The 25,608-nt window shown below is 46.0% G+C and overlaps 1 protein-coding gene across 6 annotated transcripts in view; it reads left to right on the top strand.

Annotated features, from left to right (window-relative positions):
* LOC138570116 (collagen alpha-4(VI) chain-like) overlaps window positions 1–25,608 on the top strand; it is a 559,183-nt gene that overhangs the window by 45,913 nt on the left and 487,662 nt on the right. For 5 of the 6 annotated variants that reach the window (XM_069648741.1, XM_069648737.1, XM_069648740.1 and 2 more), the window contains exon 2: window positions 22,131–22,174. The exons of the other annotated variant lie outside the window; for it this stretch is intronic. In XM_069648741.1, coding sequence (XP_069504842.1) covers window positions 22,161–22,174 — 14 coding nt within the window. In that variant the 5' untranslated portion in view covers window positions 22,131–22,160. The remainder of the gene's footprint in view (window positions 1–22,130; window positions 22,175–25,608) is intronic. 6 annotated transcript variants of the gene reach the window in all.

Raw genomic sequence — 25,608 nt, 5'->3', positions numbered from 1 at the left:
GAACGCTGCACATAGTGTGGATAGCCAGAGAGCAGCGGAGCGCTGTACAGAGTGTGGGTAGCCAGAGAGCAGTGGAGAGCTGTTCTGAGTAAGGGTAGCCAGAGAAAAGTGGAGCGTTTTACAAATAAGGGTAGCCGGAGAGCAGTGGAGAGCTGTACATAGTGTGGGTAGCCAGAGAGCAGTGGAGCGCAGTTCAGAGTAACGGTAGCCGGAGAGCAGTGGAGTGCAGTTCAGAGTGACCGTAGCCGGAGAGCAGTGGAGCGCTGTACAGAGGGTGGGTAGCTGGAAGAAAAGTGGAACGTTTTACAGAATAAGGGTAGCCGGAGAGCAGTGGAGCACGGTTCAGAGTGAGGGTAGCCAGTGAGCAGTGGAGTGCTGTACAGAGTGTGGGTTGCCGGAGGGCTCATGTGTGCCAGCTCTTTTCTGTGTGCCACGGCGGCCAATGGCTACCCATTTGTACCTAACAGAACTTGAAGCAAAGCAGACCTCTCCTCCTGCTCCTTTCGACTTTCCAGTCAGGAGGCTGATCCCCTGGCACACACACTGCTGGCACAGAGCTGCACTGAAACATCCAACACTGATTGTGTGCCCAGAGGACTACACGACGCCAGTGAACTAAGCGAGCACATATGCACATCTGTCCCTGGCAAGCACTGCACACTAGTGACCAGACAGCTCAGCACGACCAACGTTAAACAACTGATTACAACTCACAAGTCATGAAAATGTTTCTGCAATCTGGAATCCGCTCTGCACGAAAACTCATAGCCACATGAAACACACATTACAAGAAGCCTACCGAGCTGCGAGGACCTGCAAGAGACAGCGCAGCGCTATGAGAGCCTAACAACGGTAGGCATGTGCTCTATGCACAATCCGGTAACATAAAATAACACAATGGGGTCATTACGACTTTCCCAATGCTGTCGAATATGCCGGTAATTCCGGCACTGGCATTTATTCTGGACTGGGGAAGTACAGGTTTGCTGGTGGGGGCAGTGAACTACTGGTAACCCTAGCCTGCTGGTGGTTCAGGCCCCTTCAGGAACATAAAGGCCTGAATCCCCGGCATCCGTGCTACCGGTGTCAGTGATCCTGGTAATCCCATCCCATGGGGTCCTCTGGTACTCCATGGCATGGGAATTTACCGCTGTCTCCACCACCCGGAATATCCCAGTAATACCGGGATATCGGCCTGTGGAGATGGTAGGGCCAGTTTGTCAGTACCCCACCGGAATGACCGGCCGAGTACCGGTAAACTCGTAATGAGGGGCACTATGTCACATTTTTCCTAGGTGAGGCAGCAGGTCTCAGATACCTATCTAATGAGGTTAGGGGTACAGTATATGCAACAAGGGTACTATTCCACTTGAAACCTAACCCACTTAATCACACGCTGTGTTGCCTTTGATAAGGCACAGCAAGATTATTTTGGTAGATTCGTTAAGTGGCTTGAATTCCTTTGAAACTTAATACTTTTGGCAGAGCATTTTAAATGCTAAACAGCTGTCCTTAACTCAGTTTCAGCCTTTTTCGGAATGCATTTATGAATTGGTGAATACTGTCTGAATGATTTTAAATGATGTTTGTTAATCGAGCATGTTTTACCCAGTTGCTGTAACAGTGTGTAAGGTCCAAATAAAGCCAGGACACACTTACATATTTCATAAAAATAAGGAATGCATATTTCGGCCTTCACCTTAACCCTGTTTTCTAAGTTTATTAGTTTATTTTCTATTTGTTTTTTTACTAGATGCTATGAATATATTATCGGACACATTTTGGAAAGTGTTTCTGGATAACATTTCACTCCATCGTGTTTTTATTGACATGTCTGTTCCATAAAAGAAGGGACCTCACCACAGTCAATTCACTCTTATCTCAAACCCCCAAAGAGAGCAATCCAGGCCAGGTGTCCCATGGCGCTCGAGACACTGCGAGACACTTCCGGGTCTGGTTTCTGCAGATCTGGACTCTTCTTTAAAATGTGGAGAGTTTTGCATGGCATTCTTCTCTCTTTGCACAGCTGTGACCCTGGGGCCCTTGGTAGCAACCTCCTCAGGGCTCCTTGTCAGAAATGAGTGTGGCCTTGCAAACCATTGGCCGTCAGATCAGGATTTCATCACCTGATCCGTGACCTGATCAGTGTCGGTTAATTTGTCTTTTGCTGTGGTGTCATTAATGTGTAACTACCCTGTGTCCTCAGGACCGCGCTGACCATACGGCAGATCAGGAATCCTGGTGATTTTTATTTGACCAGACATGGGTTCTGACAGCACCTGTTGGTAGTGTTGTGATGTATATTGTGATAGTCTCTCAGCAGCTGACACTGACCCTGCATGAATCGTTCCACCAAGCCCTCCAGCTGAGGCCACAGTGGAGAGATTTTCCATGATGGAAATGCATGTGATCCGCAAATGATTGAAACTCCTTTATGCAAAAAGCAGATCTGTTATCTGTTTTGACAACTAGTGCAATCCCATATTGAATGCCATGATTGCAGAAGTTGAAGTGGACAACACAACTTGAATGTCAGGATAGCTTTCATAATCCTCTTGAACCACTGTTAAGTTTACGGCGGAAAGGTGACTGTGAATCCCTGCTAGTAAAAGTCCAAACATTTCATTCTTTCTCCCTCAGCTTCCTCCTACTTTACAGACCCACCGGGTTATAACAGAACCTTTGCAGACTCTCTGAGTGACTCTGTATCAGCCATCTAGATCTCTCCGCCCACTCGCACTGTTCTTGGTGATCTAAACATGTGGTTTGACACCCCTCCAGCCCCATGACCTGTCACCTCCTTGACAACTTGGAAGCCCTGAATTTAACCCAACTCATATCAGGCCCCACACACATATCAGGTCACACCTTGGTGATGAATTGTTCAGCTTCTCTGGTCTGATATCCCCTCTCACCTGCCCCCTCATCTGGACTGGTCCCTCTGCTATCCTTTTCTCAGCCCTGACTCCCGCACCCCCATCCCTCCACTCCTCTCCCACGCTTCCACCTCCCCAAGGATACAGCTCTGGAACAAGGTAACCATTTGCCCAGATCTATCCCACTCCCTACTCTCCTCCCTTTCCAATCTCCCCCTCCAAGGTGGAATCCACTCCCCAGACACCTTCTACCAATGGCTCTCAGATGCACTGTCCCCCTTAATCCCCACAAAGCTCCCTTCCCACCGCACAGGTCCTTCCACCAGGTGGTTCAGCCCTTACCTCAAATCCCTCAAAACCCTTCACCACCGCCTGGAATGATATTGGCGGACCAACCCTTCTGCCCAAAACAAAGCCACCCTTGCTAGACAGACGAGAGCCTACAGATTAAAAATTAGAAAAGCCAAACACGCATTCTACATCACCCTCATCTGCAATGCTAACAACTCATGCAAAGAACTCCACAACACATCTCTGAATTTAAGACCCCCTCTGCCCTTCCTCTCTGTTCCCCGTCTCCCAGGTGTTGTGAGACACCCTTTGTGATGAATCAACTTCCGGGGCAACAGGTGTCCAGGGATGAATATCGGTTTCTAAACCATCAATCAACCCCACACCTCTAGTACACCAGAAGGGATCCGAACAGATTGAAATACAAGTGAATTATAATACCTCCTTTTCCAATTTAGGTAACATTGATGGAACAGCAGACTTATGTACGCAAGGTAGTGGATCGTTGGTTAGTTGCAACACAGCGAAAATTCAATTATTACCCAATGATAAAAGGGACTGTCCAGTCAAGGTTCTATAACAATATCTACATTATTTTTACTACAACAGAATACTACAATTACAACCCACACTGTGAAGTAACACAGAGGACAGACAGTTTTAGAAAGGAAAGGGATGCACTCTGAATACTGACAGGATGGTAGTTGGTAAAACAATCAGTCTTACTGTTCAAGGTTATTTGGTTTAAACACCAAAGGGGCAAAGGGTTGTAACTGTCTCTACGGGCCTTCAGAGAAGGACCAGAGTGGCAGAAGCACAATGTACCTGCTGCTGAAGAAGTTCTTGGTGCTCGACCGCCTCGAGGTGGTTCAAGGGAGCTTTGCAGCCCGTGAGACAGAGTTAGTGGCGGGAGACAGCTGTGGGTACCAGGTGGCAGATAGTTCGGCAAACGAGGCTGGACGGACGTCTGCAGGCTGTCCAGCGTGGTGGCTCAGGGCCAAGAATCATTGTCTCTGTGCTGGTTGGTGGATCTGGAATACTGGTCCAGGCGTTTCGATGGCTCTGGTGACTGCGGCGTGACAAGTCAGCGGTGCAGCCGCATGCGGTTCGAGGACTCGTCTGTCTAGAATTGTCCGTCAAAAGATGGACGCTGTATGATGCTTGTGTGGCACACCTTGTAGCCCAAAGCTCAGGAGGGTGTTAGCAGGCAATGGCCTTGTCCTGTGTCCAGAGACTCTCTGCCATGTCCCACCTAGGAAGCTTGCTGTCAGGACCTAGCTGGGCACACTGTTGCTGGCTGGGTACTGGTTCTGGAGCTTCTGGATAAGTCCTCTGAGTCCGGTATCTCCCTCTGTTCCCTGGGAGATATTTAGGGGATGGATCTTGCTTCCCTCTTGGAACTCCTGACCTTCCTTCACTGGTGGAAGATGTAAGGTAGACTGTACCTTCAGCTCGGGTCCAAATGAGTCCTTCTTCTTACTCCTTGAATAGTCTTCAGATGATCGGATCAGTGAGGGGTTCAGCACTCTTTTAAAGCCAAAGTGGCACCAGTGATTGGTGCAGGCTAAGCCCACCTTACTGAACCAATCCTGGGTCCCCACCAACATTCTTCAGTGAAGCTTTAAGTCAGAATCAGAGCGCTTGGCAACAGACAGGGGAAGGATGACAACATATACTTCTAAGTCCCACCCATCTTCTTGTCTGCTGTACATCAAAGTGTCTCCCTAATTAACTGAGCCCTATGCAGTGGCACAACATGTCCCTCCTTTGAAGTAGGCGGTTGCAGGCAGACCTTCATTGCCTACAATTCACATACTTTCCTGCTCTGAAAGGAGTGGTTCCAGACAGGACATTCACTGCACTTTCATACCAAGGAGGGGTGTTAGTAGCAAGTTGACACATTGCATTACAAAGAGGTGTTGCTTCATTGTGACTTGCTGCACCCAGGGCTTCCCCGAGGCCTGCTAATTAACACTCTTCAGTATTTGCTGCCATCAGCAAGGTGTAACAATGGAGATGTAAATCCATGGGGCCTTGAAATGCTAATCAGACTGCCCATGACCAGAGGGTTTTGATGTACACACAGCTGTCAGGTGTCACCTACACATGACAAGGGAGGGTGGCGCTGGTAAGCTGTGTCCTCCCAGAATACATGACTATTTTTCTGCTGTGTGGTGATGATGGAAAATATGTGCAGGAATGGCCCCACATATTTTCTGGAGGTTGATCTCCCATCATTCATTCTTTTACCAGGCGAGCACACTCTCCCTGTGTGGATGGTCGATTTGCTCACATCCTTTTGGACCATTACTTCAACATAGCCATTGAAAGGAGCATCACCATCCACGCTAAGCTATCACCCCTGCTGTCCCGTCACCGACTGCCCCCCTTCTGCTGCCCCTGACACGCACCCTCCTCAGTTCCTTCTCTGCACACTCCCATCCCGAGTTGTCAAGGCTTCTCTCCAATCACCACCATCAGGTTCCCCCATGAGACCCCTGCCCCGACCCTTCTCAAAAACATTCTCTCCTCCACCTATGCAGGCACCCTCGCCAGATCTATAATCAATCACTCACTAATAGTGGGGATCTTCTCACCAGCATATAAAAAATCTCTCATGCCAAACCTCTACTAAAAAAAAGCCCTCTCTTGACCCTCTCCTACCCTCCAATTAGTGCCCCATCTCCAACAATCTCTTCATAGCCAAACTACTAGATCGCACAGCATGCTCCCAGGTCAACCTCTTTTTTTAATCCCACAGCCTTCTTGACCCCGCCCAGTTTGGGCAGCAGACTCTGAGGGCTGTGCCGCTCTCATCCTCCTCTCAGCAGCCTTCAACAAGATCAACCACTCCATCCAGAAATTTGAGGAATTCTTGGCCTTTCTTGTGAGTGACGCGGTGGGCAAATGCACAGAGGCTCAGGAAGGCTTCCGATCTCAGAGTGCGAGGGGGTGAGTAGCGAGAAATGGAGTTAGCCAGATAGGTGGGAACAAGACCAGGGACACATTTTTAGACAAGAAGGGAAAAGCACGGAGTACAATGAGAAAAAGATGTGCGTTTCAGTGGTGGAGAGATGCTACTCAGAGGAGCTCTCAAAATGTAAGACGCATGCAAGTCGTCACCATATTTGCAATGTTCCCCACAGGGGAACACAGTTTGCCGAGATGGAATGGGCAACAAGAACATGTTTTCATCTTAAGCAATATGGAAGCATGTAATTTGGTGTAGAGAAAGATTGCCAGGCCAAGGTAGTCTGCCAATTCCCGGTCAATGCGCAATACACTGTCCTAACATGGTGTCCCGCCTGTTTAGTGCAATTGTCCCTCTGTGTCTGTTCCAAAATGGTGTTTTAATTAATGTGTAATTGCTTTTAGTGTTACCTCTACTGCCAGGGTGTACCATGTGATCCCCCCGCTTTTCCTGAAAATATATTTTCTGATCTCACACATGTGACGTGCCTGTGCGTGAGCCCATTAAAACATGTTTAAAGGTCTTATCCGCTGATGTGTTCCACTGAAGGGGTACAGCTGAGTTGCGCATACATTATCAAATGAGTCTGCATACATTATATATAATCTGTCAACACACATGACATGGAAGAGATAGATGAGTGGATGCATGAGTGCATAAAAAGAATTGTGCAGAAACCTAAGACCCGTCTAGATTTCCACACCATTCACCACACACATGCACACACATGCAGACATACCGGGGACTATCAGTGGTAACCCCCATCGCAACAAACCTTGGCAGTCAATCATTTTGGCTTTTGTATAGGTGCAGTGGGTCTATATGCAGTTTGTGATCATACAGACTCTGCGTGTCTGCTTATTTTGAGTGCGTTTGCATGTGCGTGTGTGCATTTAGTGGATGTATGTGCCATGTGAGGGTGCATGTGGAGCGTGAGGGCATTCATGAAGCTGATCTTCTAAGTACAATCTGCACATGAATTTGCAATGTGAGTGTGCATGTGTGTATGGTGTGAGGTTGCATTTGTATGAGATGGATGTATGTGCACTGTGAGTGTGTATGCAGAATGTTTGTGTGTATGCAGACTTTGATGATGTGGGTGCATGATAAGTGTGTGAATGCACGTATGGATGTATATGCAGTGTCTGCTACTTTATGAATGTGAATGTGCAGAGTCAGAGTGAATGCAAAGTGTGTGGGTTCATACGCGAGTGTGTGCAGTGTAAGGGTGCCGTGTGAGTGTTCATGTGCTGTGTGATGTACAGTGGGTGGGTGCATGTCCAGTGTGAGAGTGCATGCCTATTATATAGAGGAAAGTGCAGTATATGGGGTTGTGTGTGCATTCCATGGACGTATGCATGGTATACAGCACTGGTGTATACACAGTGTGAATGTGTATGTGCAGTGTGGGATTTTTGTTTGAAGGTGTATGTGCAGTGTTAGTGTGTGTGTGCAGGGGAGGCTCCATGCACAGTGTGAAGGGCTATGTGTAGAGGCAGGGTGAATGCATAGTGTGTACTTGTATGCAGTTTGTGGGTGCAGCTGAAGGGTGCACATGCGGAGTCCGTTTAAGCCCAGTGTGCGTGCAAATCGTAGGCATATGCCCAATGTGTGGGTGAATGTGCAGCGTGTGGGTCTATGATCAATTTGATGGGGCTTGCACAGAGTATGAGGACGTGCAGTTCGGGACTGCATATGCATTGTGAGGATGCCTATATCCTGAGAGAGTGAGTACATGTGCCTCGTGAAGGTGCATTTGCAGTGTGCAGGACAGAGTGTGAGGATATATGCAGTTTGAGGCTGCATGTGCATTGGAGGGTGCAGATACACTGAGAGAGTACATGTGCATTCTGATGGGAAATGTGCAGTGTGTCTATATGTGTGGCTGTAGGTGCAATGTGTGGATGTAGGTGCAGTGTGAGGTGGAGTCTGTATGTTCAGTGTGAGAGTATATTTCCAGTGTGAGTGACAAGCTCTTCCGTATCCAAATGGTGTGAGTGAATGGGAAACAGATGCAGCAAGGTATGGAAGAAGCAACAGCACAAAAACCAGAACCAGAGAAAACAGGATTTACTTGAGTGCTTTCAGAAGCGCCAGGTGCCTCATTGGGTTATCACAGAGGAGTCTGTTGTCTCGCCACTGCACTCATCCCCTGCACACTTTGGTGTCACAGAAAGGTCATGCCTGATATCCATGCATGGAAAGTAGACATCAAAGGAACCGCTTTTAAACGTGGGGGTAAAATGGCAGAGCCCAGCTGTTTCCGAGATTAGCCCCCTTCTCGCGCCACACGCTTGCTTCATCAGAACATTCCTCTTGCCTTGAATCCTGACTAATAAATCCAGTGGGTCATTACAGCGGGAATGCGGCTACCCCTTGACCATTCCACACACATTGACCATTTCTGAGAGGAGGAGGAGCTAATCAACTTCCGAGAAGAGAGGCTGGCAGATTTCCAAGATGGCGACGGTGTATATTACTGAACTCGATCAAATGGTGCTTTCGCTGCCTGCAGCTTTAAATCTGAACCCTCTCATCAGAACACTGACTACTTGCATAGTAAAAGGATGTCGAAGCAGAAAATGCAAATATATGAAATGTAGAGGCTATTTAAAAAATATAAATATGCGTACTTGCTCGATGTTTATAGAGTTTTGAGGTAATCCATTTCCATGTTTCTGAATCTGTGTCCAGTGGGGCCTTTAAACCACATCTGGGATTTCTGGGGGTCACCGATGTTTGTTGTATACTATAGTGCTGTATAAACGTGTACCTGATCTTGGTAATGGGGGGCAGGTAGCAAGAATGAGGGGAGAGGGCAATGCAATAGAGAGCGGGGGGACATAAAAAGAGTTAGGGGGAACATGGGAAAAGAGTAGGGGGGACAAGAGAGGATTCAAAGCAACAATGGGCCGACAATGAATAAAGCAGCAGAGGACAAAGAAGCTCGCACGTGCACTGGCAGGGAAGTGGGGGGCAACACACAGCTGTTGCAATAGATATGGGCGTGCGGTGGGTGGGACTGCATGTAAAGTGTACCAATGCTCCTCCACATGCCAGCTTTACCTCCAAAAGCCACCTCCTTTTGTCCCCTAGAACACGGTCGCATCTATAATGCTTTAAGTGGAGCATTTTGTGGAACAAGCAATGTCTAAAAGAACTTTAGTTCTGGGATCACAAACAGCTTTTATAAATGCAACAAATGAAGAAGAGTAGAATAAGCTACTTTCGCTAACAAGCCACTCCTGCCACAGCCCCCTCCATGCACCTATTCCTGGAAGTTCACCTCCACTTCAGAGCCACTGGGCAATGCATTGTGGGTATGCAAAGGTGCTCAAAAGCATGCGTTTTGCGCCGTGTAAGATTGACATTCTCTTGTAGGGCAGCGCGACTTTACACATAGATTTAGCAACCCAAGATAGACAGCCCTCAAGGATGCAGACAACCACATGCGCATCTCACCCTCATTAGGAACCAGCAGTGCAGGCAGAGTCTGACATCCTTTCATTAGGAGCATTGGGGTATGTTTAGCAAAAAACGCAGGTGAAACAGTCTTTCTATGCTCACATTCCAGGTAAATGGGTGTTTTCATACATTTTTAAACCCACCATAATATTGAAGGTGTTTGCTAAGAAGTGAATTCTGACTGTGCCATCCGCCTTGCATTCCATTGTTTTGTAAACTGTTGCACCTCCAGAAAAGAAGGTGATGCTTAGCAAAGAAGTGCAGGGGTGGGTGAGGCCTACAATGATTCCTTATGGGAATTCAGGATGAAAATACACGCCCTTAGCACTTAAGGGGTGAAAGAGATAGCAACATGTGAAATAAGCATGCAGACCACCACAGGAATAAGGGAACCTTATTTGTTGTCTGTTACAAAAAATGCCTTTGGGCAAGTGGCGCTTTACAAAAACCGTGTGCAGGAAGTCACTTCTGGGGCAGGGAGTTGCGGGAATCGCTGCTTCATTATTTGGCAGCATGCCAAGTCGCCGATTCATTATTTGGCAGCATGCCAAGTCGCCGCTTCATTATTTGGCAGCATGCTAAGTTGCTGATTCATTATTTGGCAGCATGCCAAGTTGCCGATTCATTATTTGGCAGCATGCCAAGTTTGTACAGTGGCAATGCATTGTCTTGGAAGCAAGACCAAGCAGATCAACAGAGGTTCGAAGCCCAGATTTGCACGTAGAAACTGAACTCAGGTACGGTATTAGGCGTGTTATAAAAAAAAATTAAACATATGAAATGTATATTCATTTTATACAGGAACAACATAAATAGCATTGATGGCATATAAGAACTCTGGGCCTATCTATGCTGCCCAGGTCCTGCCTACTACAACACAGGGGCCCACACACAGGTGTGCATCTTGCATGACCCTGTGAAATGGCCACATGTTCATATGCTGCTGTAGACAATCTCCCTGCCTGTAAATTACGATCCATTCCATTTTCATGCTTTCATAGCAATGAGAGGGTAGCGGGGGTGGTGGGATCAGGCCTGCTTTTGCCCCCCCCATCTGCTTTCTCTGCTGCAAATCTCCATGCTCCTCCACCTGCATTGAATTTCCATGCCACTGAGATGCTGGACCCCTTACCAATTATGCATGTCTTGAATCTTCAGAAACCAGGTGCAGTCCAATGTGATGCTTGTTAATGCCATCCGGCATGCATGTACTTAGAAGGCAGAATTAAAGATTGTTTCTGGGAAGGTAGGAGTGTGAAAAGGCGTGGCAACCCGTGAACACCTAGAACCTTGTGTCGTTAACACGCACCTTCCCGAAATCAATCATTAGTGTCCAGAGAGGGCTATGGACACATATGTGTTAGTGGGAAATATACACGTGTCATGAAAAAGGACCCCCTTAATCTCCAGCATTGTCGTTTCAACGATGAATATAGACTTATATAGAATCCATTTTGGTAAAACAGCCCACAGCTTACTTCATTACCATCAGTGGTGCACACACAACACAACTGGACACAGAGTCTCCTTGACTCGCATACCCTCCCGACATACTAGCCATGGGAGGCTATCAGAGACTTATCCTTCCCTACCTACCTCGTACTGGCTAAAATGCACACAAGCATTCTAAATTCCTCTTATCAATTCTCATACCTCGAACTTCGGTCCTCCGAGAGCATTCACAATCAGAGACGTATTTATGGGAGAGCAACAGGGGCACTTTCCCCGGGCCCCCACCTGAGGGGGCCCCAAGAAAGAGGCTTATTAAAAAAAAAAAAAGTCAGTTTCCCTAAATCGATAAAATTAAGTATCCCACATTAGGATTTTCTATGGTGTGTTGCTATGGCTAAACCTATTTTCTGTCTGTTGTTGACAAGTACATTTTGTTCAGATCTTTTCATCCTGTAATGCTATGTTCACTATGGTATACATAGTTTGTGTGGCACAACAACTGTAGCATTCTCACCTTCCATTGGGTATTATATTGATCATGTGCAATAGCCAAAGTTGAAATACATATTGATACAGTTGAGTGTCCCGATTGTTCAGAGGATAGGTCAGTGTGTTAAGCACTCATTGCAGAGATATGCGTTCACATGCAAGATTACAATACCAAATTCCAGCAAGGCCGACTCAGCGTTTCCAATGTATGAATTTGTTAAGCCTGCATGTAAATGTACATTGTTCTATAGCACCCCAGGTGTTATCATCACCAATGTACCTGCACCAGATAGTGGTTGCTATAGAAACTAACATCCCATCAATATGGTGATGGTCTAGAAATTGGTTTGATTAAATGGGGAGTTGTAAAACCTAGGCAGGCACCTCCAATGATGACAATAAAGTGTTAGAGGTGTTTAAGTATCCGAATTCCAGACTCTGGAACCAAAGCATTCATGCTTGGATCCTGGCTTTGCCAGCAGACAATACAGTGATTCTGGACAAATCTTATATCACTGACAGTACTGTACTGCCTTCTATGAAAAGGTTTGCTTCTCACATACTGGTGGCATTGTTTGGCCAATTACCTGATCTTTCCTATCATGTAGGCCATTTGAGTGGAAGGAGTTCTAGACAGATGAGAGCAGACCAGATACTGCAGGCTTCTTACTAGCATATTTTAAGGTTTGCTTATGTGACAACAAAACGGTTTTTCTGCACATTTCTAAATACCATTGCACAAGGCCGTGTTTGGGGTGTATTTAAAGCTTTACAATACAAAAGAGAAACCTATTTGAAGATCACCTCCATTAGTATGCTGGTATTTATATACTTTCCTTGATGATGGAGACAATGAAGCTAGAATCATTCCCATTTTGAATAATGTGTTTCTATAACGTTTTGTTTTTTAAATGTTTATATTGGGTTATGTGATTTTCATATTTTCCAATTCAGTTCTGTAAATACTATAAAATAAATTGGTAAGACCAGAAATTGTGGGTACGAATCCCAGCTTCACCTCTTAATCAATGTGTGATCCTGGGTATCTCATTTAATCTTGTATTTCCTCACTTGTCGAAATTGTAAGTCCCTAAACCTTTCAAAATTGTCAGCCCTTCAGAGTGATTTAGTTCTCAGGGTACGATCTTTAAAAAAGACTCATTCATGGTTTCACTGACTATATATAGTGTTCCTTGCTCTATAATGATAGTGAGCATTGATATATTGCACACCAGTGCCACCTGTTTCTTTACTCTCGAACAACGACACTGCTTCAAAACCATGTCCCACTACTAATCTCAGTTTGTCTGGATACAGAGGCCTTCCTGGTATCTTCAAATCGTCATCCACTCTCTATGCTATGGTATGGTACGTGTAGTTTGATCCTTGCTTCCCATTGTTCATCTGTATCCATGCTTGAGCACTTTTGCTGTCTCTGAGGCAGCTAATCTCAGACTATTCTGGATTATGGGCCTCATTACGACCCTGGCGGAACGGGTTAATGGGTGCCGCAAAAGGATGCAGACCCGTTAAACCTGTTCCGCCACATTACGAGGTCCACTCGCGGGACACGGTGAGCATGCCTGGTAGAACCAGGCATGCTCACCGTGTCCCGCGAGGGGAAGAGGGAGCAAACAACGGGCCAACTCGTAATCGGCCCGTTGTTAGCTCCCTCTCCCATTCCCATTCAGCCCTATGGGGGCTGAAATGGGAATGGGGAAGATCCGGGTCCTTGGAGGGAGGAATTACCGGGCCCTCCGAACTCGGAATGGCCCGGTAATTACATTCTGGGAACCAGGACCCGGAGGCGATTTCGGCAGCAGCCATGCCGCCAATAGCGGCATGGCTACCGCCGAGGTCGTAATGAGGCCCTATGTGTACCTTTGTCATAAAATCTGTTCCCTGCAGGTATATTATGTCCAGTATACCTTCCACTTGGCTGCTATTGATCAAATGTTTGCTGTACCTATGCTTGAACACAAGTACCCTCGCGTAGCCTGCTAATGTTTCCCTTGAAATGCTACTTGTTAATCACTCTGATTGTGTAAGGTATCTGAAAGGAATTTTACCATGCTTATTTTGATCTCTGCAAGACAGCATATCAAGCTATGGGTTGTTATCGTAAGACGGGGTCGGGCGCATTAGATATTCTATATCCCTTAATTCCTTTGGCCGGTTGGAGGGGGGCCCCAGAGGTATCCGTGCCCTGGGCCCCCAAAGTGCTTAAAATGGCCCTGTTCACAATCTGCGCTTTGAGGCCATACCAATGGCATTAGGTGCTATAAAAATGTCATATAACATAACATAATATAACAACAGATCCTCCACTAGGGCTCGTTTATGAAAACCACATTCCTCGATCATATGTGTGCAAACACAAAATATCAAACAACTCTTCATGTTTATTATACAAAGTCTTTCCACTGTAATCATAAAGACAGACCTATTGGCTTTGTCCAAGTTTGTTGGCAATGATGCAGCCTGCCTTAGAAAAGCAGACTGAAAATCGCGGCCTAAAGGGGGCCTCGTGGGCATTTGCCACCTGTGAATTTCAATGTCACGTGACCCCACTCACTTTTGCATGTTGAATGCGGAGCCCTTGCAAATGACTCTACCCCGGCAGAGATTTAGGATAAATTCAACGTAATCGCCGGCCAGGTGATGGCATGCCAGCATGTTACTGAAAAACCAACTAACACAAATCACATTTTATAGCTGTCATTCGCGTGCAGTCATTTTGGACTCGTTCCCGTGCAGCGCAGCACGGTGTGGGCAATCCGCAGACTTTGGGATTCTCTTTATTTTCTCAACTTTATTTGTGTGTTGTGACCAAGTAATATAGGGCTCATGGGCTCTCCCTTGGCTGCAGTCTCTAACTGCATCACGTTAAATTCTCTGTTTATTGCACGCTGGACGCTTATCATGGGCTGGACAGTTCGAGCCAAACTCCAAAGTGTAGGATTTCTAGGGGGTTGGTCCAGGTCGAACCTTTGGGTTTTTCCAAAAGTTCTAGATAAGAGGTTTCATCTCACGTGTATATAAACACAGGTAAGTACAAAGTCGGGACAGTCGATGGTTGGCATTTGAAGAGGCAGAGGTGGCTCATGCTTGTTAGAGAAAGGATTTGTAGGACAGTACGGTTAGAGTAGAATTAAATCGATTATAGGGCCGAGGTAGAGTTGGGGAAATCGGTAGGAATTTTTGGGGGCACCATTTTTTGAGGGTGAGTGGGAGGGTGTATTGCGAGTGGGGGGAAAGTACAAACCACATGCATTCTCTTGGGCAAGACCAAAGCACTGAGAGGCCCATGTGCATTTACCAGTAGGAATGCCACTCCCAACGCGTGGAAGACCGCACAACAGATCCTCCAGATGATGGGGACTTTTGTGTGAGCCAGCTACATGCGTACCCATGGAGCTGCATTAGTAAAGGTTGCAGAGAGTTAGACTCTGGCAGTAGTGGTTGAGTGCATTTCAAAAGTAAATCTTGACTTTTGCCACCATCCTCAATGTATTTGGCTCTACCAGCCGAGCCACTCTCTGAGACTTTGTTCCATGCACACAAACTGAAGGTTCTGCCTCAATGTATTTGTGCCTACTAGCCAACAGAGCCGCACATGCCTTTTGTAGGACTCTGCCACTAGACCATGTTGGCACTTTAGTACCCTCTTTCCCAGTCATCTAGAAGCAGGGATGGTAGTGTAAAATCGCGTGTTTTCCAGAGGCATATACCACCATCACCCTGTCATCCAGCCCACACTGGTGGAGAGAGGTAAACAATGCACACCGTATGTGCATGCATTCCTTATTGCTCTGTTTCACCCGTTCTACCCCAACAACACCACATCCTAAATTCTACCACCACCAGTAAAAGGGTGATCTTTTCATGGTTGTAAGATGGCCGCATTAATCAATGCTGACACTGGGTAAGACTGTGCTGGGCTAGACTTGGGATCAGGTAGACAGCAGGACTGAGAATCAGAGGGGAGGGGATCTCCTGCTAGAGAGTGATCATTGGTAAACTGGAGCATCATGAAATACTGCCATGCAGCCACCATCAATAATACGGGAGGGTCCTGAACTAACTGCATCTGTGTCACATGATATGCACTCCTAGAAAACTTAATTGTGCCCATCCTGCAGTGCATCGAAGAAGTGCCAATGGCACTATTACTTGGGTTACCCACATGAACCGACTTCTGGCAGCGGATGCCTTTTACACTACTTGACCCCCTGTTCCTCCCATCAAAGTAAAGTATTCCCATGACCACATTGGCAGTGATATCATGAGTGGGGATGAAATCTGACATGAGGAAAGCCTGAGCCTTCCTTGCCCCCTTGGCAGGGGCAGGAAATTCTCCTGTGGCACCACTGTCCACCTCCTAAGTCATGTCCTGCGGGACCATATGCGGCTCATCAGCCTGGTGCTTTGCGGTCTACTGCATCACCACCTGCTCTTCTATCCTCGGCTCCCTGACCCTGTGCACCCCTGTGTCTCCCTTCCCTGCTGCTTCTGAAATACCTCTCCCTCCCTCCAAGTTTTGGGTATTTGCCCACCCTCTGCAGTTACTCTGCCTCTACCACAACCTCCTCAAGATTGGTAGTCTAGTACTCCTCCTCAGGTGCTGTTTCCTCCTCGTAAGATGTCTCCCCCTGCTCATGCTCGATCTCTGCATTCTCCATCTCTCCCACCTCAACCAGTGTCTCCCCTCCTCAACCAGTGTCTCCTCTCCTCAATCAGTGTCTCCTCTGCCCAACCAGCGTCTCCCCTTCCTCAATCACAGTCATCTTTTCCTTAACCACCATCTTTCCCTCCTCAACCACTGTCCGCCCCACATCCGTCTACCACTCCTCCTCAAGCTCCTCTCCTGCTGGTTGACTCACTCAACCTCTGACATGCAAGGGGAGTAGTCCAACTCCCTGTTTCCTAAGGTCCCGATTTGCAAGGCAGAGGTGTGTTTATGCACATAATGTGTCAATGTGCAAGAACAAAACATGTGACAAAGACAAACTAAGGGATTCTTGCAAGACTCACATGATGGGAAAGGGTTCCCAAAAAACACAAACAGTAGGAAGGGCCCCTAAGAACAGCACTTGAAGACTTCTCAGGTTCACTCCTCGTGTGCACACAATGCTTTGTCTACAAACACAAGAAAGGAACGTGTATTTCTTATTTCTGGTGTGGCACAAAGGAAACAGAAAAGTACAAGATGAACATTTTTCATGTAATCATTTAAAAAAGGAAATAGGATAAGGACGATTAGAGAGGTAGCCTAAGCAGCACACAATAGCAGACAAAAGGTGATCAAACAGGGATCAAGAAATCACAATAACACCACAGACAGCAAACAAACTCTTCCAAAACATTCCAAAAGTGTCCTAAATCCACCAAAAGCACTCCAAATACCTCTAAAACCACCAAATTGAGAACCTATTCTGTCCACTCTTAACTCGACAGCCAATCCAAACCCACAATGGACCCTCTCGAGACTTGGGCCTTGTAATTGGACAGTGGGCTGCAAAGCCCTCAGTGGAAAAATCCCCAGAGAATGCTATGGGCGTGTCGAACCTGACCAGGAAATCTCTACTTTCATGCAGGTCACATTTTGGCAAGTTAGATCACCCTTACTTAATACTCAACAACCCGCTCATTGCCTCAAAATTCCAATGCTACTCCCCATTTAGGATCCTCTGCTCCTCTTTGGACAGAATGTCCTCCATCCTTTGTTTTAACAAGCTTATCATCTGGTCAACTGTCCATTTTACTCACTTCTCAACTTTATTCTGCCTGTAGCTACCTTGCTTTCTGTATGACCTTAAAAAAACAGTCCATTCTGATAGCTACAAATCACACTGCTGTGCTTCATCACACCTTGGACACAATGCCAGTAGACCACAGGGATGGTGAAGGCCATGTTCAATAAGTGCGTCTACTAATGAAAATGTATTATGATGATAATAATGATCATGATCAAGTGAGTTTGGTGTATGGTCCCCAATATCTAATCTGGGGCTCACAGGTAGGGTGGTCATATGCTTCCATGTACCCAGGAGACCACTTTTCCAGTCCTATACTTTCCTTTTAATAGTCATTAGTATCAGGGGACAGAATACAATGTATTCCATTGGAAATAATGAGAACAACGACCTCAGAATGCATTAGTGTGATGAGTGAAATCCCAGAACTTGTAAGCTCGTATCCAATTGACAAGGAGTAGTGTGTCACCTTACTCTCTGCTGTGACATAATTGTGACAGTGATTTTCTGTGATATGGACTTTTCCCACCTAGAAACCAGACCAAGATCATCAACTAATTGCACATTGGCCATAATCATGGAACCAGATTTCGAAAGGATTTGGAATCTCAGAACATCATTGCCTCTCATCTATGTCTACCTAATATGTTCACCACTCTGAATCGCAGTTCCGCACAAAATGGCTTAGCTCATTGATATTTATGATTCCAGCTGAACTATTGCATGTAGTCATTGTAGGCATTGCACAGCAGTCTAGTATGAGAGGAAGGCCCATGTACATTTCCTCTGCGACCCACGCCTCAATGGTTTTAACTTCCAGCATATTTGGGGAAAGGGGCAGCATTTGCAAATTGTTGTAGCTTCTTCTGGCACCTGGTTAGAAAAAGCAGAGGCCATGCAAGTAGCAGAAGAGGGACTGATTTACTAGATGCTGTGCTCTAGCACTGTAATACGATGCCATCTGTCAGGTTGTGTACGCCCTAGAGGTTTTTGCATTTTTAATACTAAAATGATTCGGGTAATTCAATCACTGAAAGGAAGATTTGCTAATCAGACCCCCTGTTCATAATGTTCCATTCCAAAATGATAGTACACATGCCTTTCTTGTTATCAGTCTCCTGACAATTACAGCACCAGCTAAGCAGTGCTACTGAGCAGGTCCAAAGGTAGCATGTGCATTCCTGACTGCTGCTGGAACACAAAGTTACTGCAGGCCAAGGTGGATGTTTAGTCTTGTGCACTTCTGATCTACATTATAATAATGTTATGCCTTAGTCAGTCTGGTGGCACATACATTGGAAAATAGGTAAATATAAGTCATGCCTGGTTTGGGAATGATGACCTTAAGACCACACAGTTATACAGTCAGAGCAATTCAATATCACACTAGTGCCAGCTCTGTGAGAATGGTTCATCTATGACAGGTCTAATGCTTATTGGTGTGTGCTCTGAGTCCCAAACCCGGCCCATAGAGTCGGGGTTTGCTCAGAAGCATTTTAAGACAAGATAGCAGCACCCGTGAGATGGATGGGGGTGCAGATTAATACTCCAACACCAAATCAATAATGACAACTCGACGGTTTGGCAAAGGGAGTCCGTTTAATGACAAGTACAAAAAACAGGAAGTCTCATGAATATCAGCGGATGCGTGATCTTCCTTCTCACTTCACAACTCCAACGAGCTTCATAAAAACATTATTAATACTAAAATCTCGTCATCACTGACGTTTAACGCTTAAAAGTTGGCATGCAATTCTATTGGTTTAGGAAAGGTAACTTTAATATAGGTACCATATCTGTATATGGTAGCGTAGTAAAGGGATTGGATAAACCCTGTCAGGTGGGACATCAAAGCCCTACCTTCAAAATGGCTACTGTAGACATCACAAAAGTACGACGTCCCATTGCTTCCACTAACTATAGGACTCTAGATTACTTGGTCCACTGTGATTGGGTTGGCACCAAACCCCACACATACTTTTCCACTTTGTCTAGCAGCACGCCGAATGGTCGGCCAGGTGCAGGGTGCCCATTAGCTCATCGGCCTTCCTCCAATTATTGTTACAATCATCACTTTAGTAGCCATGTGTCAATTATTTCACTGTGGTTGACCTCGAGACTGCATCTTCTGTCTGGAAAAGTTCTGATAGCTTCTCCTGGCCTGTTGCCATGCGTAGGTGTGAAGGTCTTATTTCTGCTCGCTCAGCTGGTCACGTGATTCAGATACTGTGAATTTGCCTCTTCTTCATCAATTTGTGTATTTGATTTTCGTTTCATCCACCACCTGTCTCCAGTTTTTTATCTTGGCCTTTCTGAAGCAGGATATTCTGTTCTTAGTTTCAATTAATAGTAGCTACTGTTTGTCTCTTCTACTGATACGACCTTGGCTTTCCTGGCACAAGGTGCCTCTGCTGAGTTTCCTTTCTGCCGCTTCTTCTCGATTTTGCTAAATATGAAGCTTTTCTTGTGTGGCCTTTAGTAACCTTTGGTTAATTCTGCTTTTGTGCAAAGTGGAAATATACTTATATTACGTGCTTCTTTTGAGGTAGATTATGTATAGTGGCGCTTGCCACACTATCTTTCTACTAAGCATAGCAAGCCGCACAGTTTTCTTAGCTTTCTTGCGGTTTCAAGCATATGTACATGTGTAAACTGGTCGAATATCTGCATGATGCTCATGGCTTAACCTTCATACGTTTGACATCGTCCTTTCACTTTAGGTTCACGATATCCCTGGCCCATGGCATTTTCATCTCTTTACGTCATTCTCTGGTTGTCATTTCTTCTATATGTGAGTCAGTCCGGGTTTTCATGTCGTCACTATTCGTCTTCCATTAAGACCTTTTTGGTTTCTTCATGGACAATCTTCATTTCGTTTGTTGATATGGCTTTCTCAATGGGTACCTTACTGTCCATGGTTTCCTTGGTATTTGTACTTCAATAGGTGCTGTTCTTCTGATAGGTACTGGATAGAGCCCCACTGCGGCTCTCTGCTGGTTTATTTGCTCATCATACGTCACATATTTCGATGTGATCGTTCCTGGTACTTCAAAATGGATGGTTTGAGTGCGGGCTGTATTTGGGACCTCCTCTAAAGGTGTGATGCTAAACTGTCTCCATAGCTGTTATGTGGAACACTAGCCAAGAGGCTGTCTCCCTCATTCTCCTGTTGGAAGTTCAAAACAATGCACTCATGGGAAAGGAACTTCCCCCAAGTGATTTCCTGGGAACAGGTTTTTCAAAGGAAGCACTGACATAAAAAAAGAAGCCACTCTAACACCATGGTGCCGACCAGTGAGGTCCCTTTGAAGCTAGCCAGCCTGGGAATGTGGCAGGGTTAGAGAAGCCAGAACAAAGAGGTGGGCTCTGAGAAGCGCCCTACCATCATCATAGTTTCTCTTAGGATTCGGATTCCTTTTCCTGTTCCCTCCATTTCATTTCCTGAAGGGAAGGTACTCTGGGTGTTATATCATAAAGCAAAGGGCACTTGTTACACCACACTAGATTGATCCCCTTGTTGCAGGTTTGCTTTGGGCCTACCCCTGTGACATTTTGCTTTAAAGAGGAGAGGGGCAACCCTCATGTTTTGATTCACCTTTGGACTCTTTCAAGAACAAAAAGGATTAACTGGATCTCTGTTAGACGTAGTGGCTACTTCAAAGTCCTCTGCCATAGAGGTGAAGACAGAAGGCATTCAAGGCAGGGGTGAGCTCAGACCCCACACCACCCATGGGTAACAATGGTGGTGACTGCTGTTGGACCAGGGCTTCTGTGCTAGCTGCACTGGAACCATAAACATGTTCACTGAAGGTGTAAGAATCACTGTAGGTGCTAGCCAACCTCCTGGAATGGAAGTGCAGGACAGACTGACTCACCTTATCCTGTGAGACTCTGGTTGGGCCTCCCAGCAACTCAGAAGTGAAGTTGCTGTTGTTGTCAGCTCATTCCCCCCCACTCCATCTCCCCGTCCCCCTGAAGATATAGCATGCCCTTGAAGGATGTATACCTGTCGGTTTGGGTAGGTTTCACCCTTATGATTGCAATCACTACTGATTTAGTAGTAGTAGTAGTAGTAGTAGTAGTAGTACAAGAAAAGTGCTGGGGCGACATGTAGAGTGCTTAGTGCGTCTCAGACCAAGCCTCCTGTGCACAATAAGGAAGAACTACACAGGGCATTTAATGCCCCTCCCTCCTCTAATCATTAGCTGGCAGTAACATCCCTTGGCCCCTGTTAAACCCCCTCACCACTCTTAGACCTATCACTTGTGTCCCGGGCCATTACCAACCGATCAAGACCGCCATCATGGGTATTATTGCTTAATTGATACAATGGGAGATTACATTATTGATGGGTGATGTGCCAGCATTCTTTGCACCATGGCAAAAGCATGTACCTGCCCATCCCATTGATACGCCATAATGCAGGACAGCGGCTGATAATGACCCGAGATCACAGACGGTATCGGACAGAATTGTACCCACGACCGAGTAAGACTCCCATGGGCGGCAAGGAAGAGCGATTTCTACCAAGACACATGGGTTCTTCACAGGAACGTAGGCTCCTTGTTTTTGCCCATTACACCGAGCTAAGGATATGCACCAAAAGCAAGTCCGTCTTTCAAGGCGAAAGCGCTCCTTAACATATGGGCTACTAATCTGACATACTTAAGTTATGGCTACTCTAAAATGATATTGCGAGCCTCAATATTTATACAAAATGATACATTTTTTAAAACTTTCATGCAAATGATTATTTTTGACCAATTTTTGATGACCAAAATGTGAAATTCCGGTAGTCAAATGGACCTCTTCCTGTCTTTCTCACAACAGGTCTAAGGCGCCCTCTGGAGCCGGGAAAAGATGGTTGTACTTTGGTAAGTGACACTTGCCGGATCCTTCTGTATGTATGTGTGCATAAACCAACAACTATCCTGGTGATCGCTCGGTGGGCTCAAAGATGAGCACAGGATGCCATTTAAAATAGTCAGATAGCTTTTTCATCTATTCCTTTTGCTCTGTTGCATGTATGTTGTTTGATTTGTTTACGCAAAATTAAATTAATTAATCCTTTATAACGAGCTTAATGCCAAAGCCCAGTCTCTAAGTGCGGGACTGGGATTTGAACCTGGGTTGCTCTGGATCATCTTGATTCAAACACAAACGTTGCCTCTGAGGTATCCTCCCGACCTCGTCCTGGAAATACGTTCACTTAGTTTTACTTTGATGGTCTTATTAGGTCATTCACCACACGTTATATCTGCTGTTTGTAAGTATTTTTTTAGTTTTGGTCTTAGGTCGCACTGAAAGAGCTGCCCATAAGCCATAATTATTGTCATGGGTAGTGAAGAAGGAGAGAGAAGTCGTGATGAGAGATGAGATGTGAGGAGGGACAGACCAACCATGGGTATTGTTTAGTTATTTACCCACCCATTCACCGCCCATGGCTATGCTAATCTGTATGGCCATTCACAACCACTAACTGCCCCTCCGTGTCCAAAACACATCCAGCTAGGATCTGTTTGAGTTTAGCTCTGTGATTTCAAAGCAGCCTTCTGAATGGCATTGCCTTAATTCCAGCTGTAAACGAGCAAGACCAGCTTGTGATGTATTACAACTGTCTTCACCAAGTGCACCTTCAGTATCTCAATTTTATAAACAATATGTGTGTACTTGCATCTGTTCCTTGCACTGAATTCATATTAAAAACAAGCATTAGCAAAGCCATCTGTTTTGGCTCTTGTTTAGGCATCAGATACACATTTGCCAAGCTCTGCCATAATATGCCAAGCTATTGCCAGCTGTTTGCACCTTTTAGCTTTTCCCATATTGTCCAGATTTTGCTTATACCAATAGGCAATGCACGATGCCCCTGTTTGTTGTTGGCTCTGGCACAGGAATCCATTTGATGGTAGTAGAGCTACTGCCAACCACAACTGGGCCTTTTATTGACTCTACCAGGATGAGGGAAAGGGGTTGGGTCGCAGTCCGGGTTGGGATGGATTATAAGTGTTGTATATTAGGGGTTATCAGCTGCAGAGGGCTTGTACAGACCATATACCCTATGGTAGCCCAGTGACCCTTCCTAGGGATGTGTTGCCACTCCATGTCCTTTGGCTTGCTCAGCATCTATTGCCCCACAGCAGACTGCCATCACTAGGGGTGTTTCCATTTGTTCACGTATCTTGACAGCATCTCGTCAGTGTAACTTACCTCAGCTAGTGGAAAAGAAGATGGATGCCAGGCCATAGGAGACTGGGCGGTACACATCCACCCTGCATTTCATCTTGGATGGATAGTCCGTCCTGAGGCACTTTTGATGACTGGGCATCCTTCGGCAACCTGGGAAAAGGTAATGTGACTGTCCTGTACCCTGGCTCTTGGCACCACCCATGGGTCAGGGAAGGCCTAGTCAGGCACATGCTTGGTACAGGTGTAGTTGGGATGGGGCTGTTCTCGGCTATAGCTATCCCTTCAGAGCCAAGGATCAGTCTCTGTCTATTGTGCCCTGTTCCTGAAGAGGAGAAGGTTGCACTGTTGTACTGTTGCACTGCTCTTCTGAATCTCTGGAACATACCGGTCTGCCGATAGGGCTCTACTGCAGATAAGATCTGCCGAAATGTGTTCCAACCACTGCACCACTGGTTATTATAGTCAGTGGTAAATGCCACTGGTGGTAAAAGTAACACTAGACATATATATCAAAGTGGTCCTCTCTGCCTTGCATTCTGCCAGCGACTATGTACAATGCCACTTCTTTGCCGAGTCGCACTGGGACATAACATTGGTTCAGGCACCAACAAGAAAGAGGCCCATAGACGCAAATAGCAATTTGTTTCTTTTGTGACAGACTGCCTAAGTAGTTCTTAAGGGGGAGACTTTTGGGAAATGCTGTTGCAAATTGTGCATTACTTCACGGCATGTGTTGTTGGGCCCAGAAGCTGTGGTGGCCATCTCTGGTCGCTGTACTCATCCAGGTATCTTTTATGAATGTTGGGGCTCCAGTCTTGTGCAATGGCATCTCCGGTATCATTTGACTCCGTGGGGCACTGATTTATGCAGGGGTGGCATGAAGTACGAGCGCACACACACGTAATGATCATAGTTTAGGATAATGGGGTGGCACCTGGGGTGGCCAATCAGATTCAAGGGGTGGGACTTACCACCCCAGGCCATTCCCTGGAAGCAACACTAGGCTTGTGAATTTTCATATGCGTTCTTCCATGTGGCGAGGCTCTCACATCGCACAATAGATGTGAAATGAAAATACCACCGTCCATTACATGTTAATTTCTGCGGTCAGCTTAGGGGCCCTGAAGAAAGACAAACCACATATCCACGACCACATGCCTGTTATGTGGCATCAGGTGGCGAACAGTTTATTAACCTATGAGAACATTTAGAAATCTATCATATTTTCAAAGAGCATTACCACCGTTTAGAGACCTAAATCATTGTAGTGTTGTCTTTGTTCAACCTGCATTCGGTCCTCCTATAATTTGGGGATAGGCTAACACCAGCAGTATCCACCAACAGAGCTATAATGGTCACCCTCTCTGGAAAAAATGCCCTATGTCTCCACCATATATTTAAGAGAAGGTTTTCAGACTCTATTTTAAGCATCTGGTAAATTCGGCTTAACTGGTATTCGAATGACACACATGCACAGCCACATCTTAGTAGCTAGTGGGTCAGAAATCCTAGGTTGCTTGTACGATAGCGTTTTGAAAGATTTAAGTAAAACACCATCCAGTGTCTTTTAATGGCATCATGAAGTTGGCACACTATGGGTATTTGGCAAATGCGTAAATCTCCTGAACAGTGCCTCTGTTCACGTCATGGCCTCCAAGCGCTATCAGAGTAGTAGATCCATACAGAGTTTAGAAAACAGGGCTAGAAGTGGAACCCCATGTGGTGGCTGACTCATGCATCTAGCCTACTAATGATATAGTGGTGGTGAAAAGTGTTAGGTCAAGTGAAAGATGACAAGGAGACAGATCTTTCTGGTTGCTCAGGAGGTTAAGCTTGGCAGCCATAGCTCTGGAACCCCTGATTGTGAGGGAAGAAGGGATTTGGCCTATTGGTTCCATGTGATTATATCCCTGCATAAATGTTGCCATGCAAGAATGGTGAAACTTTTTTGCAGCGATATTCCCCCATGGAACCTGCTGGGATCCTCCCTGGAACTCCCGCATTATTTTAAATGGTGCGGGGGACACCCCCGGAGACCCCGCTCCCATTTACCCCATATATTATCCCCCTAAATAATGTCATCTATGCCGTTTCCCAGCGACTACTTGTATGGCAACAT

The sequence above is a fragment of the Ambystoma mexicanum genome, chromosome 2q (assembly GCF_040938575.1).
Source record: "Ambystoma mexicanum isolate Mex_15411 chromosome 2q, UKY_AmexF1_1, whole genome shotgun sequence".
Classification (NCBI taxonomy): domain Eukaryota; kingdom Metazoa; phylum Chordata; class Amphibia; order Caudata; family Ambystomatidae; genus Ambystoma; species Ambystoma mexicanum.
Note: the sequence above shows the minus strand (reverse complement) of the source record. Positions and strands in the feature narration are given on the sequence as shown.